The sequence below is a fragment of the Chenopodium album genome, chromosome 3 (assembly GCF_948465745.1).
Source record: "Chenopodium album chromosome 3, dcCheAlbu1.1, whole genome shotgun sequence".
Lineage (NCBI taxonomy): Eukaryota > Viridiplantae > Streptophyta > Magnoliopsida > Caryophyllales > Amaranthaceae > Chenopodium > Chenopodium album.
The window spans coordinates 573,386-590,156 of record NC_137836.1 but is presented as its reverse complement, the minus strand read 5'-3'; the positions used below and the strand labels follow the sequence as shown (position 1 = coordinate 590,156).

General features: G+C 34.8%; 1 protein-coding gene and 1 pseudogene across 2 annotated transcripts; both read right to left on the bottom strand.

Annotated features, from left to right (window-relative positions):
* Positions 1-1,964: 1,964 nt before the first annotated feature.
* LOC145623418 (serine/threonine-protein kinase STN8, chloroplastic-like) lies at positions 1,965-3,772 on the bottom strand. The gene is made up of 3 exons (XM_081676475.1): positions 3,165-3,772; positions 2,713-2,886; positions 1,965-2,600 (listed from the first exon to the last, which is right to left on the bottom strand). The coding sequence occupies exons 1-3, from the start codon at positions 3,726-3,728 to the stop codon at positions 2,337-2,339; spliced, it is 1,002 nt and encodes a 333-aa protein (XP_081532601.1). The 5' UTR covers positions 3,729-3,772; the 3' UTR covers positions 1,965-2,336.
* Positions 3,773-4,072: 300 nt separating this feature from the next.
* LOC145609703 (serine/threonine-protein kinase AtPK1/AtPK6-like) lies at positions 4,073-7,710 on the bottom strand (annotated as a pseudogene). The gene is made up of 7 exons (XR_014106055.1): positions 7,560-7,710; positions 5,882-6,817; positions 5,613-5,695; positions 5,411-5,531; positions 5,157-5,331; positions 4,673-4,780; positions 4,073-4,583 (listed from the first exon to the last, which is right to left on the bottom strand). The product of XR_014106055.1 is annotated as a serine/threonine-protein kinase AtPK1/AtPK6-like (transcript).
* Between the last annotated feature and the right edge of the window lie 9,061 nt (positions 7,711-16,771).

The window sequence follows — 16,771 nt, the reverse complement described above, 5'->3', positions numbered from 1 at the left end:
TTAGCACCTTTGCTATGGTTATCATCAGAACTCTCAATCTCCAGTGGGTTATCTAGGATTCCATTTTCAATGGTAGCATTCACGTTTCCTGCATATATCCCACTCTTCACTCCCTTAGATTTGAGCTTTGTGTACCATTGAGCTTGAAGCATTCATCTATAGTATGTCTTGTGAACTTGCAATGTTCACATTTTTTCCTACTCTTTTCCTCCTTACTCTCTCTCTTTTGATACCCATTGCTTCCAAATTGCTTCTTTGATGAGGATAACTCATGTGCTGCTTTCCTGCAAGTAATGCACTTGCTTCCATTCCAAACTCCATCAAACCAGATATTTCTTTCTGTTTCTCCACTTGCAAGACTAATTGATAATCCTTGTTCAGAGTGGGTAAAGGGTCCATTCCTATGATGTTCTGTTTTTGAACATCATATCCTGCATTCAGCCTCATGAGAAATTCAACTACTCTGTTTTTCTCTTCTCTCTCAACCATCTTCCTCACTACATCACAAGTACACTTTCCCATAGCACCACAATTGCATACAGGAAATCCTTTTATGTTTCCTATTTTATTCCAGTATTCTTTCAGTTTCCCCATATACTCAGACACAGTTAAATTGTTCTGTTCTAAGTCACTTAATTCTTTCTTCAACATGTATAGTTCTGGTGCATTAGAGCATTTGTTCAGCTATAGTGGTTGTAACAGTAGCAGACATCCAACATCTAACCATATAATCTTTCTTCACCCACTTATTATAATCTGATGAAGTTAATTCAGGTTTGGGAATCTTACCATCAAGAAATCCCAACTTGTTCTTTGATCCGAGGGCCATCTTCACGCTTCTCCACCAGTTGTAATTTTTTCCATTGAAAATAATCACTCCTAGAGGTGTGTTGAAGCTATCTGAGCTCCTCAGATAATAAGGGTCAGCATATGGTACCACCGATCTTCCATTCTTTTCAGCATCCCCACCAGCCATCTTTAACAGAGAGGATTAAAAATAGGCGAAATTTCTGAGTATTAAATCTGAAAAAAAAGTGTTGATTTCGGATCAAAACATATCACACCTGGTTTTGCTCTTCAGCATTCAAATCATCAAGTAATTTTTATATATGCTTAGTAATTTTTATATAAGTACACTTGTTCTATCAATGAATGATGTTCCTTGAATTTCTTCTAAAAAAAATTGCAGCTTGCCAAGACGTTTAAGCTATTATATCCAATGAATTATGATTGTGAAATCATCATTAATTTGAAGAACTATTACATTCACTGGCTTGCCCTTCACCCCGAATCGTCTACTGACCTTCAACTGCCATATGATAAAGAGGTATGAATCTAAAACTTGTAAGTTTTTTTTTTTTTATGATGTCGATAACCTTAAATTATTACGAAGTTTCTTAGGTGAATTATGAAAAAGGGCAAGTTTAAGGGCAAGTTTCTTATAAGTTGTAGCTCTATGAAATTTCTTAAATATTTTTTGCAGATTCCACCGGCAGGTTCAGAGCTGTACAATGACATGAGCTTAAGATGGGCGTCGTATACAGAACCAGTAGTTTCTAGTTGGAGAAAGATGCGTTGGGAGCGTCATGGCATAAATAATCCAATATATGACCAATACTTGTATTTCCATAATGCCTGCAAACTTCACGAGTTCATTGACATTAAAAAAAAAATGGATGATATAGGTAATTCTCTATCTAAATTTTTATTTTAATTTTATTAAAGGTTTTGTGTTATTTAAAATCTATGTTATTATTGTTATTATTATTATTAGTATTATTAATCGGAAGTAAAGACTTCACTTCTGCAAAAATTCCTCGGTCAGTTTGAGAAGGCAAATGAGATTAGTTTCACACGCCTGAGCTTGTATCCCAAGGCTGCTCAGACTTGGGAAGCCCCTCCTTTGACATTGGTGATGTACTTTTATCGACCAGCTGGAAAAGGTGGGAAGAGTATGATGTTGATGTTCGTGAGGCATTAGCTGCAAGGCATTCTCTTTCAAATCAAGCAGAAAAAACAAGTTTATGACGGTACCTTATAATTTCTTTAACTTATTTGTGACTTTATACTAATTTCATGATATTTTCTTAACTTTCTTAGGGCGGTGGGGTCATCTTGTCTGGCACGCTGGATCCGATTGGCGAGAAGCCAAAGCCAGCACCTTGACTAGTCAGCTGAATACAATGCTAGGCTTTATGCTGCAGCTCGTTGCTAAATTGGTGCAGGGCCGATGGTGCCTATACGAATGGAGGTTCAAGCTAACATCAGCGCTCGAACTATCAAGCTTCCCCTATACAGTTTGTCATAAGGGAGGCTTCTCGAAAGATGAATACATCTTATTTTAGATGATTACTGGAATTCGACCAGTTGATCTGTCCTTTCTTGGTCACTACTAAGTTTGCTGGCTTTACATCCCGATGAACAATGCCAGTGTCATGAATTTTCTTCAAAGAAGTGATTATCTGTCTCATTATTTGCTTGATGAACAATGCATTGCGCTCAAGAGAATCCATTCCTTCTAATGCTCGACCAAACATGATATTCTCTAAATTCACAGGAAAGTTACGGTCTTTCATGTAATCTGCAAGGTCTAGATCTCCCTGTGTAGAGAGTATTGTTATCTTAGCTAATTTGTAAAAGCAACTCTTGCTAATAAAACTTTTCCTTTTTTTTCTTTTCTTTTCTTTTCTATATGTGTGGGGGATGGGATACCTCATATTTCCAAACAAGACACTTTCCACCTTTTGTATACTGTGAGTTTGTTTTGTCAGCTATAAAGCTTCCAAGAAAATCAGCACAGGTTTCTGGAGCAGCTCTTGATAACCTGTAATTAAACCACTCCTCAAAATCACCACATTCTTTGGCCCCTTTAACTCCAAGCTTTACCTAACAGATGAATGGTATAAAGAAAATAAATATCTAACAACCTAATTCACAATATTGATGCTGATGACAAACAATAGTTTTCGCTATGCACCATCATTTGAATAAAGCTTTAACAATCTAGATGAGAAAAGCCAAAAGCTTGATCAAGTTTGAAGAGATGATTGTAATTTACTACTCAAAGCCAAATTGACTAACCAACTTTCAAGTCTAAAACCATATAGCTAACCAATTCCACAACTGCTGAAAACTTGATAACAAATGGGAAAGTATAAACTTACCTGCTTTAATATAACCTTTTCCTTGAATCTCTTGTCAGATTCAAGAACTTTTGCCATGCTCCTCTTGGACACATTTTCTCCCACATTTACGTTCTTTGGGAGAACTACCCCAGAATAGACCACACCAAAGGAACCCTCACCTATCTTATCAGTAATCAGAAAATCTGACCTCTTTAGTCTCCTTCTGCCTGTCAAGGTATCAAAACCCACTTGCAAAGGAGCTAGAATGTATGCATCAATGGCTCCAATAAGCAATCCAGGCCTTGCATTCAGGTATATCCAAGCCAAACCAGCAAACACCGCGAATCCCCACTTTTCAGATTCCGGTAATGTATCAGCAATCTCCTGTATTTCTACAAAACTGGAACCAATAACCGGTAAAGCAGCAACAGTATCTGCCAACCCATCTATTATATTATCTGAAAATGCATTGCACTTGACATTGATTCTTTTCGGTCGGTTGATGAAGGAAAAGAAATGGTTTTGCTTGATGGGTTTAGTGAAGGAGAGAGAAAGGGACTTAGGATGTGCACTTGTAGCTGGAGAAAGCAAAGCAGAAGCCATAGGTTTCCAAAGAAGAGCTTGATGATGTTTGGGTGGTAAACTGAGATGCACAATAGAACTGTCAGCAGTGGATGATCTTTTGCCACGTGTCAGTCCCTATATTATCCACTTAAGTAGTTACATGTGGAGAAAGATAAAACAGCAAATTCCTCAAAGTCTGAAGATAGCAAAACTGCTGATGGCATCTTCTGATTAGGACCATTATAACCTTTCTTGACCCTTAGTGGTGAAAAAAGGCCCAAAATTTGTTTCAACTTTCAACTGTTCCTGTTGGTCTGTCTATATCTCTGATGTTTATCATGGTAACAACAAAAACATCCTAATAGTACATATAGAGGCACACATTAATGATTGCACAACCTTAAATTTGGATCAAGTCTCACATAAAACTTTGGAAACCATCAGTCATGATGGAAAGTTTGTTTTGAATACAATTAAACAGTGGAGAATAAACTACCCAAAGGGCTTACATAGTCAAATTGATTCATACATAGAACATCTACATGGGAAATTTAGACATATAAAAGTAGGGAGCTGAAGTCAAGCACGCTCGTTCAGGGGACTCATCCTCTGAAGGAAACTTGCAGCTGGTCTCACGTATGTAAAGTCCTTGAAGAGTAGATTCCCATTGCCATTGGGACTTGCGGCAGGAGAAATTACAACAGGCATGTCAGTCCAGCATTTTTCAAAGTTAGCAGTACAGAGTTTTCCATCAACTTCTGGGCGGAAGCTTGGTGGAAGTTGCTTCGATTCTAGTTTCTTCCAGTTAATTGGCTTAAACCACTTATGGAGCTTCACTTCCTCGCTTGCTGTTACTCCATTGCCTAGACGTTTGGTTGGATCTTTTTGCAAAAGCTGTGAAACAAAGATGCTCATTCAGAACCTTCTTCAACATATAGAAAGCACCCAGTAAATAAGTTCAGGACAATATAAAAATATATTACCCCTTTTAACAGAGAATGCGCTTCACTAGTTAAGAAAGCTGGTAGCTTGATCTTATCTTTTATAATCTTCTTCTGGATCTTGTCCCTGTTACCACCAAAGAAAGGAGGCTGCACGACCAACAGTCATCTATAAGACTTGGGTAATAGATTTCAAATGTGGGCTAAAGGGTCACAGCATTACTTAAAATCCGGTTGCAATTGCATAAAGATGCTAATAGCAGTATAACCAACTATTCAATTGTGGTTTCTGAACACTCAAGCTAAAGAGGCTGAGAGCAGTATAACCACCTTCACAAAATATTCTAAGCTTCTTAAAGTTCTATTTATCACGGATTTGATACATAATATCTGAATTGTTTCTCATAGAGAATTTTAAAACTGGATGATTTTATAATTTAGATTCCAAAGGTGCATCTATTTCACTAAATGCAGGAAGAACATACATAACTATGCATTAATACATTCATGAGTCTCACAGCTATACCTGACCAGTAAGCATCTCAAAGATCAAAGACACCTACACTCCACCAGTCTGCAGCCTTGTCATGGCCCTTCCCAAGAACAATTTCAGGTGCCATATACTCCACTGTCCCACACAAAGAGTTCGACCTCCCATTCTCTTCCATTTCTTTAGCAAGACCAAAATCAGTTAACACAACCTGCAACATAAAGATAAAGTCAACACAGCTTGAAAATCAGCAACGATGTTATATTACAGAGAAGCAGTAAGAAATATACATGGCCATCTGCATCAAGTAGGATATTTTCAGGCTTCAGATCTCTGTGCATTATGCCATTCGCATGGAGATGAGAAACTGCAGAGACAATTTCAGCAGCGTAGATACGGGCTAGATCTTCCCTGAAAGCATAACATTGTTTAATTGATTTTGCACAGAACAGTACCAGCTATCAACAAACAGGATCTAAAAGAGGTATTCACCTGAAAAGACCATGTTTCTCAAGCTGAAAGAAAAGGTGTCCCCCATTTAAAAAATCCAGCACCAGATACAGTCTGTATTTGGTCTACAGGCAAGCAAAAGAAAGGCTAAGTAATAGCATAACATTAATTAAATCTACAATGTTACATCAGGTAACAACCACCTCTATTTTCTTAAATAAATTGAACACTCCTAAAATTCCATTGGATGAATAAAAAAATATAAGGACTAGAAGGCACTGTAAAAAAACACACAGCAAGATTGGAATTACTTGAAATGAGTATCTGAGCTGGACAATGAAAGGATGACCAATCTTTGTCAAAATGTCCCTCTCTGCTTTCATATACTCAGCATGGTTCTTTTCCATTATCTTATCCTTCCGCATGACCTTCATTGCATATATTTCAGAAGTACCCTTCTTGAGCACCTGGTATACCTTACCAAATGCACCTTGCCCGACCACTTTCATTATCTCAAAATCATCAAGGCCAACTTTCTGGTCCTTTGTCAATAGATCATCATTCAAGGAGTCCAAAGGCTTTTCATCATCGTCTGTAGAGATTTCTGAAACTTCATCAATAGTTTTTCCATTCACACACTCCAATAAGTCATCTGCTTCCTCAGTATCAAGACAGAGCTTACTGAGCTTCAACGACTGACTAATGCAAGCAGTAGGGCCAACAAGAGAATGTGATCGCCTATTCGCCTGTACACAACAACTGGGTCATCATATACAAGTTCACTCACATCAGCACCTGTAGTTTCAAAATCCCCTTCATTCACTTCAACAGGAAACTGCCCTGGTAGAGGACCAAAAACATCAGAAAAATCAAACTCATCATCATCGGCAGGAACAGCATTTGGAGGGTTAACAGGACACAGAAACTGGCTCCGAAAAGATTTGTGGCTCTCACTCAAAGCAGAGAACTGAGAAGAAACCATGCTGTCAAATTACAAGACAAGGATAAGTGATGCAGATGGCCGAGTCCACGCACAACTAAGGAACAATAGACAATAGGCGTAATGCTGATGGACTCCTGTCAATGGCCTGGACAAGAAGGAAGTTCACGTAAACAATAAGATCTCCCAAAAACTTAGCCAGTAGAGATACCAAAATCCAGAGAAAGAAACTGTTCTTGTTTCCCGGAATGCAGGAAACCACGGATGTCACAGATGTTCTCGAATTCATGAAGTACAGGTACCAAATCTGCAATACAATTAATAGATAACATGTAAGTGGAAAGAACTGTCGCAAAATGATTGGGTGCGCCAAAAGTAAAGACTACAACAAAAGGAACGAGAATTATTCTCAACACTTGTGACTTGTGAACAATTTGCAAAACTTCATATACCATGGTTTTATAGCATTGAAAAAGGTGCAAAGCAGCAAATATCCAAGCAAGCACTCGTAATTCAAACAATCTGAGTATAATTTAACCCTGAACCCAAATTACAACCAACAAAAAGATGATACAGTTTCATTTGAAAATCCCTGGTTCTCAATCACTGATATGCAATCAAATTAGAGCTCACTCTTTTTTCCTTTAATTTTTTATCAATCTGTGTTCTAACACAAATTAGAGCTCAAAACAAAGACACCAACACCAAGAAAATGTCTACAAACCCTAATTCAGCAAATCCTAAAACAGCATTCAATTTAACAATTAAGAAACAGATCTAAGGTGCCCAAGTAGCATTTCATGAAACCCAACTCATAATTTCAACAAAACAACAATAATTCATAATTATAAAACAGAAATTCAAACAGATTTCTTCTCAATTACAGTAAAGAAAGAACAAACCCACCAAAAAAGAAAAAGAAAAAAAAAAAAAACCAACCTTTAATGCAGGTTGAAATCAACAAAAAGAACAAAAATATAGTAGCACATTCTTAAATAAAAATTAGCAAATTAAACAAAATTCAAAAGAATAAAAGATGAGAGGATCACCTGAGAAGAAGGGTGTGCGAGGAGAGAGAAACGGAAATGCGATGAATCGGAACAGATTTGTGGCGTATCCTTCTAACTTCGTTTCCTGTCAACTCGTCTTTATATTTCTTTCTAAATTTTATTTTTTATTTTTTATTTTTTATTTTTTTGAGATCTTAAATTAATTAATTAACTAACTATGCTTTCATACGTTTGACATTTTTTGAGAGTGATGGATAGCGAATGTTTCGATGCTGTCTCATCACCATCCATCTCTCTTCTCTGTAAACAATCAAACAAACAAATATATATGCAATCAATTAAACCTGTTTGTTTTCATATGATTATGAATATCAAAGTATTTTCAAATCAATCAAACCAAGTTTCAGTAAAATTCGATTGGGATAGAAACCCTAACCTCAGATTGTTCGGTTGCTTCTACCAAGTTTCAGTAAAATATATGGCAAATCATTTTATTTATTGGTTAAAATAAGTCCTTTACAAATGCGTTTTTTTATATACTTGTTATGTTTCAAAAAATATTAGTCTCATCTAGAATCTTTTAACTATTAAAAAAATTAGGGGAATCTTCTAAATTTCTCTCTATATGTAAGGAAAAACATAGTGATATGAGATTTAGTTTTATTCGTTTCGATGAGTACATTATTAATATCTAATTTTTATAATATTTGTTGGGGAGATTAAAGATATTTACGATCAAAGATTTACATACATATATGTAAAAAAGATAATTATTAGTTTTTTAAATAATTTAAATTTTAATTGTTCACTATTCGTTATTTTTACCTAGGTGGTAAAATTCTTAAATCTTATTCGTCACTTTTTCTTAGGTGGCGAGTGAATTTTTTAATTCTTAAACAAATTATTAATCTAAAATTTCATTGGTCAAAATAATACCTTTTCTTATGTGGCGCGCCGAATGCTCTCCAAAAATGCCTACTTTATTTATATATATATTAGATTTTCAGCTTTATTGTTACTAGGAAGCGCGCGTTACTAATTGGAATTTTAGGGGTGATTATTGTCCAAAGCTGCGGCAATGTGGGAGGTTTTTTTTTTTTTTTTTTTTCAAATACATAATGAGTTTAAAAAGAAATTTTATATTCGGGTGCTAGTTACACATGTGTCTAAAGTAATATTGAGCATGGTTATTGTTTTAAAAAATTGATAATAATGTTTTTGGTAAGGGAAAAAAATGAAATTTTTCTATTGATTTTCCCGATTATCATGCCCCTCTCCTAAGCTAATTTCCCGATTATCTAAAGTGATTTCTTAAGTGGTCTCTTGATTTTCTTATGCGATCTTTCTTTTCTTAAGTGATATTTCTTTTTTAGTGATCTTTCTTCTTTATTGAAAATTCTTAAGTGGTATCTCTCTTGATGTCGTTCTAGCATTTAGTAACTCTTTTTCCTAAGCTAATTTCTTTTTTAAGTGGTCTTTGTTAAGTTGTCTCTCCTTTTTCATGTTAAGTGATCTTTTTTAAGTAGTATATCTCAATGATCTTTCGTAAGTGACTTATGTCTCTCTAGTCTATTAATAGGTCGCTTCCTAAACTATAATTGCCGTTATTTTCTTAAGTGGTTTTTCCTTAGTGGTCTCTCTCTCTCTCTCTCTCTCTCTCTCTCACATTTTAGAAAGCCTTTTCCTAAGCTAATTGTGTTTTCCTAAGCTAATTGCCATAATTTTTAAGTGATCTTTCTTAAGTGACCCCTCTCTCGCTCTTCACTTCTAAGCTAATTGCCTTGATTTTTGTATGTGATCTTTCTTAATTGGTCTCTCATCCCTTCAAAGCCAATTGACCCTATTTTCATAGATGATCTTTCTTAAGCGGTTGCTCTCTCTCTCTCTCTCTCTCTCTCTCTCTCTCTCTCTCTCTCTATCTCTCTCTCTCTCTCTCTCTTAAATTAAGATATTTGTTTTGATTTTCTTAAGTGATCTATTTTGCGTGGTCTTTTTTTTTTCTCGCATTTTATGAAGCCTTTTTCCTAAGCTAATTTCGTTGTCATAAACTAATCGCCCTAACTTTCTTAGGTGATTGTCCTAAGTTTCTTAAGTGGTCTCTCTCACTAATGGTTTCTTTTTTTCCATCTCCTAAGCCAATTGTCCTAAGTTTCTCTCCTAAACTAATTGCCTTGATTTCTAAGTTATCTTTCTTTTCTTTAGTGTTCTTTCTTCTTCAGTGTTTTTTCTTCTTCAATGATATTTCTTATGTGGTCTCTCTTTCTTTTTAGCATTTTAGTAACTCTTTTTCCCATGCTAACTTTTCTTATTTTCATAAGTAATATTTCAAGTGATTTCCCTCTTTTTGTTAAGTGATCTTTTTAAAGTGGTCTCTCTCAAATGATTTTTCTTAAGTACTCTCTCTCTCTCTCAAGTGATCTTTCGTAATTAATCTTCCTAACCTGTAGTAGTTCGCTTCCTAAGCTAGTTGTCCTGATTTTGATTTCTTAAGTGATTTTTCCTTAGTGGTCTCTCTCTCTCTCTCTCTCACTCATTTTAGTAACCCTTTTTCTAGGATAATTGTTTTTTCTTAATCTAATTGCCTTAATTTTCTTAAGTGATCTTTCTTATAAGTGCCCTCCCTCTCTCTCTTCTAAGCTAATTGCCTCGATTTTTGTATGTGATCTTTCTTAATTGGTCTCTCACCTCTCTAAAGGCAATTGACCTTACTTTCATAAATGATTTTTCTTAAGTGACTTCTTTCTCTTTTTCTCTCTTGAGATTATTGCCTTGATTTTCTTAATCTTTTGTGTGGTCTCTTTTTCTCTCGCATTTTATTAAGCCTTTTTCCTAAGATAATTACGTTTTCATAAGCTAATCGTCCTATTTCTTAGGTCATGGGTCTTTCCTTAAGTTGTCTCTCTCACTCATGGTTTCTTTCTCTCCCTCTCCTAAACTAATTGCCCTAAGTTTCTCTATAAACTAATTGTCCTGAGTTTCTCCTAAACTAATTGCCCTGATTTTCTTAAGTTATCATTCTTTTTTTTTAGTGATATTTCTTCTTTGGGTGATCTTTCTTTATCTTGAGTGATTTTTTCTTCTTAAAGTGATATTGCTTAAGTGGTTCTTCTTTCTTTTTAGAATTTTATTAAGCTAATCTTACTTATTTTCACAAGTGATTTTTTAAAAGTGGTCCCCCTCTTTTTGTCAAGGGATTTTTCTTAATTGGTTTCTCTCAAATTATCTTTTTTAAATGTTCTCTCTCTTTCTTTCTATTTCTCTTTCTCACTCTCCTCATGTGTTATTTAGTAATTAATCTCTCTCTTTCTCTCTCTCAAATGATCTTTCTTCAGAATTTAACTTGAGAAATTGTAATTAGCTTAATTGGTCCAACGAACCTTTTCCTAAGCTAATTAAATTACTCTTATTTTTTTAAGTGAACTTTCTCTCTCTAATAATAGTAATAATCACGTAATCCCTTGCCATAGATGGATATTTAACTCAAAGTTCTAGAACAATAACTTCCAAATAAAACATTTAATATAAAACACAAAAAAATTACCACAAAATCACAAATATATAAGCTTGTAACAGAACACTTCCTTTTTTCAATGTAATTTTACATTTTTACATAATCACTTTAGCACTATCACTTCTAAAAAAACCATACTTTAAAAAATACTGTGTATGACTATACATGGATAATAGAGTGAAATTTGTCAAAGAGCATGCATGACACAATCACACAATGCAAGGAGCTGATTGACGAGCCTTATAAAAAATTCTTCTAACATTATTTGTCGTACTTTCTCCAAACCACATGGTCAGGAAACTTCTAAACATGATTTCTTCCTTTTCGAGCTTAACCTGAAATGCAACCCCAAAAACCAAAAAAGAGCTACAATGTCAATAGTATCGAGGTAATTTTTATATCTTGTAGTAAAAATTTCTCATCTATTTTTTCCTTTCTATTACAGATTAAATTATCTCAAGTAAAAACAAATATTCACACATTACATTTCAATCCTTGAATTTTAACTCCCAAGTCAGTACTCACCTCAAGTTCATTGCACTATTGTATTTGTTTCTCCAGTTGCTCCCAGGATTCCTTGATTTCTTTCAAGAGCTTTATCCTGAAGTGACGGCTCTGATATTGATGACCCTTTTTCTTGAATTGACATGACCTAGTTAATCCTAAAACTAACTTTTATACGTGACAATAATGCCTATAATCAGCTTGTTTTATACCTTATCTCTACCTAGTCTATTCTTCTAGATTGACAAAAGTAGAAATTTTCCCTAATGGTTTCTGGAAATTTTTTTAACGATGCCTTAAATCAAGTAGCAATTGCCATTCTAAAAGATATGAGATCAAGGAGAGGATGAGATTGAAGCTGCTTTAAGTAAGGCAATGCCCTTTGATCTTATTGAAACAAAGAACATCACAAATTGACCCTGAAAACTGTCTAGCATGATAAAAAAAAACTCCGAGACAAACATCAATGATAATAGAGAAGATATGAAGACGAACAACTCCGCTTAGATAACTTACCATCCAAAAACTGAATCCTTCACCCCCAATCACTGCATTTGGCTAGTATACAGTAGAAAAACTAAGGAGCTATTTGTCTCAAAATTCCAGAAAGCAAGAAGTTTTGCTTCATATACCAAATGTATGCGAAACCAGGGGAAGTGGGTAAAAAAAGGTACATCACAGAACAAAGTTGCTACTTAAATCAAAGCTTTAAAACTATTGCATGAACTTGTCATTATATATTGATATGACAACCTAAAAAATCAACCAGTTTTAGGGGGTATCATTTTTACCCTTCACTTGTTGCTAAATTACTTAAAGTAAAATATTGTACCCTTTGATAAGTGTCATGATGGGGCTAGATTTTCTTAGATGTCTAATATACAACAGGGTGTACCATGCATAGGATGCACCCCAAAATCATTTTTTAGCTCGTGTCGGTGTATGAAAAACCCATGTATAAAATATGAAATGCTCAAACTTAGCTTGTAGCTTGTGAAACCAGCATATGATAAAAAAAATAAAAAATAAAAAATAAAAAATAAAAATAAAAAAACTCTAAGAAGGATGTTTTATCATTAAATTAATACACAAATCACTTATCATTCCTACTTTATCATGCAACCAATACACCTTAAACTACCAGAACACATCCCTCCTAAGGAGTATTATATTGGAACAGAGGCATACAATAGCAACAACTTTAAAAAGCACTTTTAGTATATATATCCTAGTATGGGGACAAATTACTGGATGGTTGGATGTAACTCTGGAATATAAAAGATCCAGATTTTCAGTTATGTATGTCTTCAAAACTGACTGTCCTCGCACTATTGTATTAATCTATCTTTTCTATCCCATAACTTATACAAGTTAACTATACAACCAGCAGCTGTAGTGTGGTGTTTACTTTTATCAAGGACCTCAAAAGATATGTCACAACACTAAAATATTGAGTAATTGGATAGAAAATAGCATAATATATTTCATATCTTTTCTATTCTTCACTCTTTCGTCTTCCTTTTATTCAATTTAATATTCCCACTTTCCCAGCCTTTGTTGTCTCTAACCTTCAATAATGGACAAAGGCATATGATTAAGCTACAACAATATCTAATTCCCAATTGCATATGATGTCAAAGAGAGATTGTGATGAAATGAAAAATAGTCCATTAATAAAGAAACCATTGGGACATCACTCAATTAGAAGATGAGATAAAGAGATGTCCTATAATACTGACAATATTATCTAGTCTTTACCCTTAACTCTCCTCCACACCTCTTCACATTAATCTCCAAGAAATAGTGTAGATGGCTATTGATATAACCCTGAAACTTTTCTATAGTGACCTAAATTTCTGTGATATTGATGATAGTTGTGAAAGATGTCTACTTAATAATATTTGACTAAGACACATCTATTTTATCTCTAAGTACGTAAGCATTTTACTTTCTTACTCCATAACTTTTTATAGTTAAAGTCAACATTCGCCCAATGATCCAAATGAGGTCTATTAAATTTAAGCCCTCAATCGTATGCTAGACAAATTTCTAACAATATCTCACATTAGCAAATAAATAAAAATCTGATAGTACACTTTTATCATCACCTTCTTCCCTTTCTTATTGCCTCAACAACTTCTCTCTCTCCTCATTGACTTCAATGACATTGCAATACAATGCATGTGAAATGCCCTCAGCTATTTTTGAAGAATAGTTTTAACACTTTAATACATGAAGTAATAGCCTATGAACAATGGTTTCAGCAATTTTCAAAGAATTTAAGAGCACTTTAGCATATATGATATAAGAACCCCAATAACAAGTATTATTAATTAATCACTATCAGAGAATTTCTACACAAATCGTCATTACTATACTATTTAACATTACATCTGCCATAGTCAACTTCACTACTTGTATCCAACCAAAAACTTCACTTTGGAAAATAAACATCCAAAATTGAATTTAAGATTAAACCCAACAAAAAGTCCTACTAATAAAAATCATCTATTAAATATATTTTAAAATTTGACTACTCGTCTCCCCAAATTCTCACTAAATACAAAATTAAGATCAATCACATTCACAAAATAGGGTTTTGGGGGGGGGGTGAAATGCAGAAATTAGAATGAATTTCAAAATTTATGGATCACAGTAAACAAAGAAGACATTAGTAGTGATAAGAGACTACGAAAGTTTGAGCTTTGTGATAAGTCATACTCTTTTTTTTACTTCTTCCTCTTAGTGGTTGGCTATATGAACTGGGAAAAGGTGAAGTGAGTGAAGAACAATAATTTCGACCACAACTGCATATGCAGTCGTATCCTTTCTGCATCAACTGATAAAGTTTTTCTTCTCACGCGCCGTCGCCGCACTCAACCAGAATTTTGTGTAACCTCGAACTGTTTTCGAAGCTCATCAACCTAAAAAACAAGAAGATAAAAAGGAAAAAGAAAAATCAAAATCAGAGGATCTGAGATAAACTCTAGAAAATAGAGAACGAAATTAGGGATTGAAATGGGGTAAAATTACAAACAAATTGAGTTAATTACTCATTACATATCCACCTTGTGAGGGATCGTATGAAAGAGAGAGAGAGAGATGAGCATGGTGAGATACTTCCAGAATTAAAGATCACTCGCCGCCATTAGGAAGAAGATTGAGGTCGACATCATCGGAAGAGTTGATGAGAAATCCGACAGAATTGGGAGAAGAATTCCTTCTCTAAGCAATTATGGGCGGCTGTGGTTGTGTTCTTCATGAGTGTCGTCGGTGAGATAAGGAAGAAGGACGAGATTGAGAAGAGGAGAGAGAATAGAGAAGTTTGTCTGTGACTCTGTGTGATGAAGGATGAGAGAGGAAAGAGATGTGTACCGGTGAATGTGAGTTTTGTCTTTTTCACTGCAAAATAATTGGAGGGCAAAATAGGAAGACCACTGTAGATAAGGAAACCAAAGGCAAAATATAGGGGTGAAATCGTCCGGCCACTGTTCATAAGGATTCCAACCTTTGAGCAATTCTAATTTGTGCTCCCCGGCTTTTATAGGGTAAGGATTCTATTTTTTTTTAACTTGTTAAACGTTGCTCTCATTTTACAAGGGAACGTTCGCATTTTTACAAAGGATTTCCATTTTTACCCCTAGTATATAAGTTCACGACTCACTCCACGACACTCACATTTCACTCTCTAATCTCACTATCAAACTCTCATACTCACTCTGTTTTTAAATACTTGCTCCACTTTCTTTTTCCGGCCGTTTTTAAATACTTGCTCCATTTCCTTTTTTGGAAAGCTTTTACAAAATTTAATTAATTTCACACACTTGGTGGACCCAACATAATACCTTCTCTCCTCCTATTCTTCCACTACTTTTGTTTTTTACAATTTTTATATTCTCAACTACCCCACTACCTCTATATTTTATTACTTTATCCAATTTCTCCTAAAACTCCGCGCATGGAGAAATGGAGCAAGTATTTAAAAATGGAGGGAGTACAATTTAAATTATACACAAACTCTGATTTGTATTTTATACTTTATAATCACAAAATATACGGGTATTACAAATCAAGTCTCTAACCTTTGGAAATTCCAGGGATAACAGTCGAAGAAATATTATTACTGCCATGTTTGTCAGCCACCCAAGCATCGCCCCAAATATCAATGCTCTCACCATTGCCCACCTTCCAAATCAACCCATCTCTCAAGATAGACTTTGAAATCCAGATTCTCGACCAGGAATAACTTCTAAACTAACCAAGATAGGACCCCCAACAAATCAGATTCCGGGTAATATTTGTGTGCCATGACTCTACCAAATAATGAAGAAGGGTGCTTCAAAAGTCTCCAAGCTTGTTTCCCAAGGAGAGCTAGATTAAAAAAAACCCCATATCTCAACCCCATTCACCCCCAAGCATTTAGGAGAACAAAGCACATCCCACTTAATTAATACAGTGAACCACTTTCTTTTGATCCAAACTTCCCCACCAGGACCTTGCAGTCATGGAACGAATCTCATCAATGACAAAAATCATGACAGTAATTGGAATTTTGTAAACTCCCATCAAACAGGTTGGAATGGCTTGGATAGCCGATTTGATGATCACCTCTTTGCCTGCTCTTGACAAAAGTTTCTCTTTCCACCCTTTCACCCTTTCAACTTTTTCCAAAGTCTATCCTTCAAAGCATTACAATATTCCCTCTTTGACCTTCCAATAATCGCCGGAATCCCCAAATACTTCACATGTGCCTCCACCTTTTTCATCCCTAAAAGTTCAACAAGTTCCTCTTGCTTCAACTCACATACGCCTTTGCTAAAAGAGACCTCCGATTTCTCATAATTAATTTTATGTCCGGAAGCTACTTCATATGTGTTGAGAATTTCATCTATTTTTAAGCATTTCCGTCGGTTGGCTCTTGCAAAAAGAAAACTGTCATCAACAAAAAGGAGATGTGAAATACTCGGCCCACTCCTTTTCTTCATAGTGTGAAAATTTTCCAAAGTGCTTTTGTACCAGGGAGACTAATTACAAACAATGCTTTAATATCACACAAGTTTTAATAAAGGATTTTTTTTTTTTTTTTTTTTTTTTTTTTTTTTTTTTTTTTTTTGAGGGAAAGTTTGAATAAAGGTTATTATGTTAAAAATAAGGTTACTAATTTAAAATTAGGATCACTATGTTTAATACTCCTAATTGTAAGGAGTATCGTCTGTTACATGTAGACTTGGCAAAT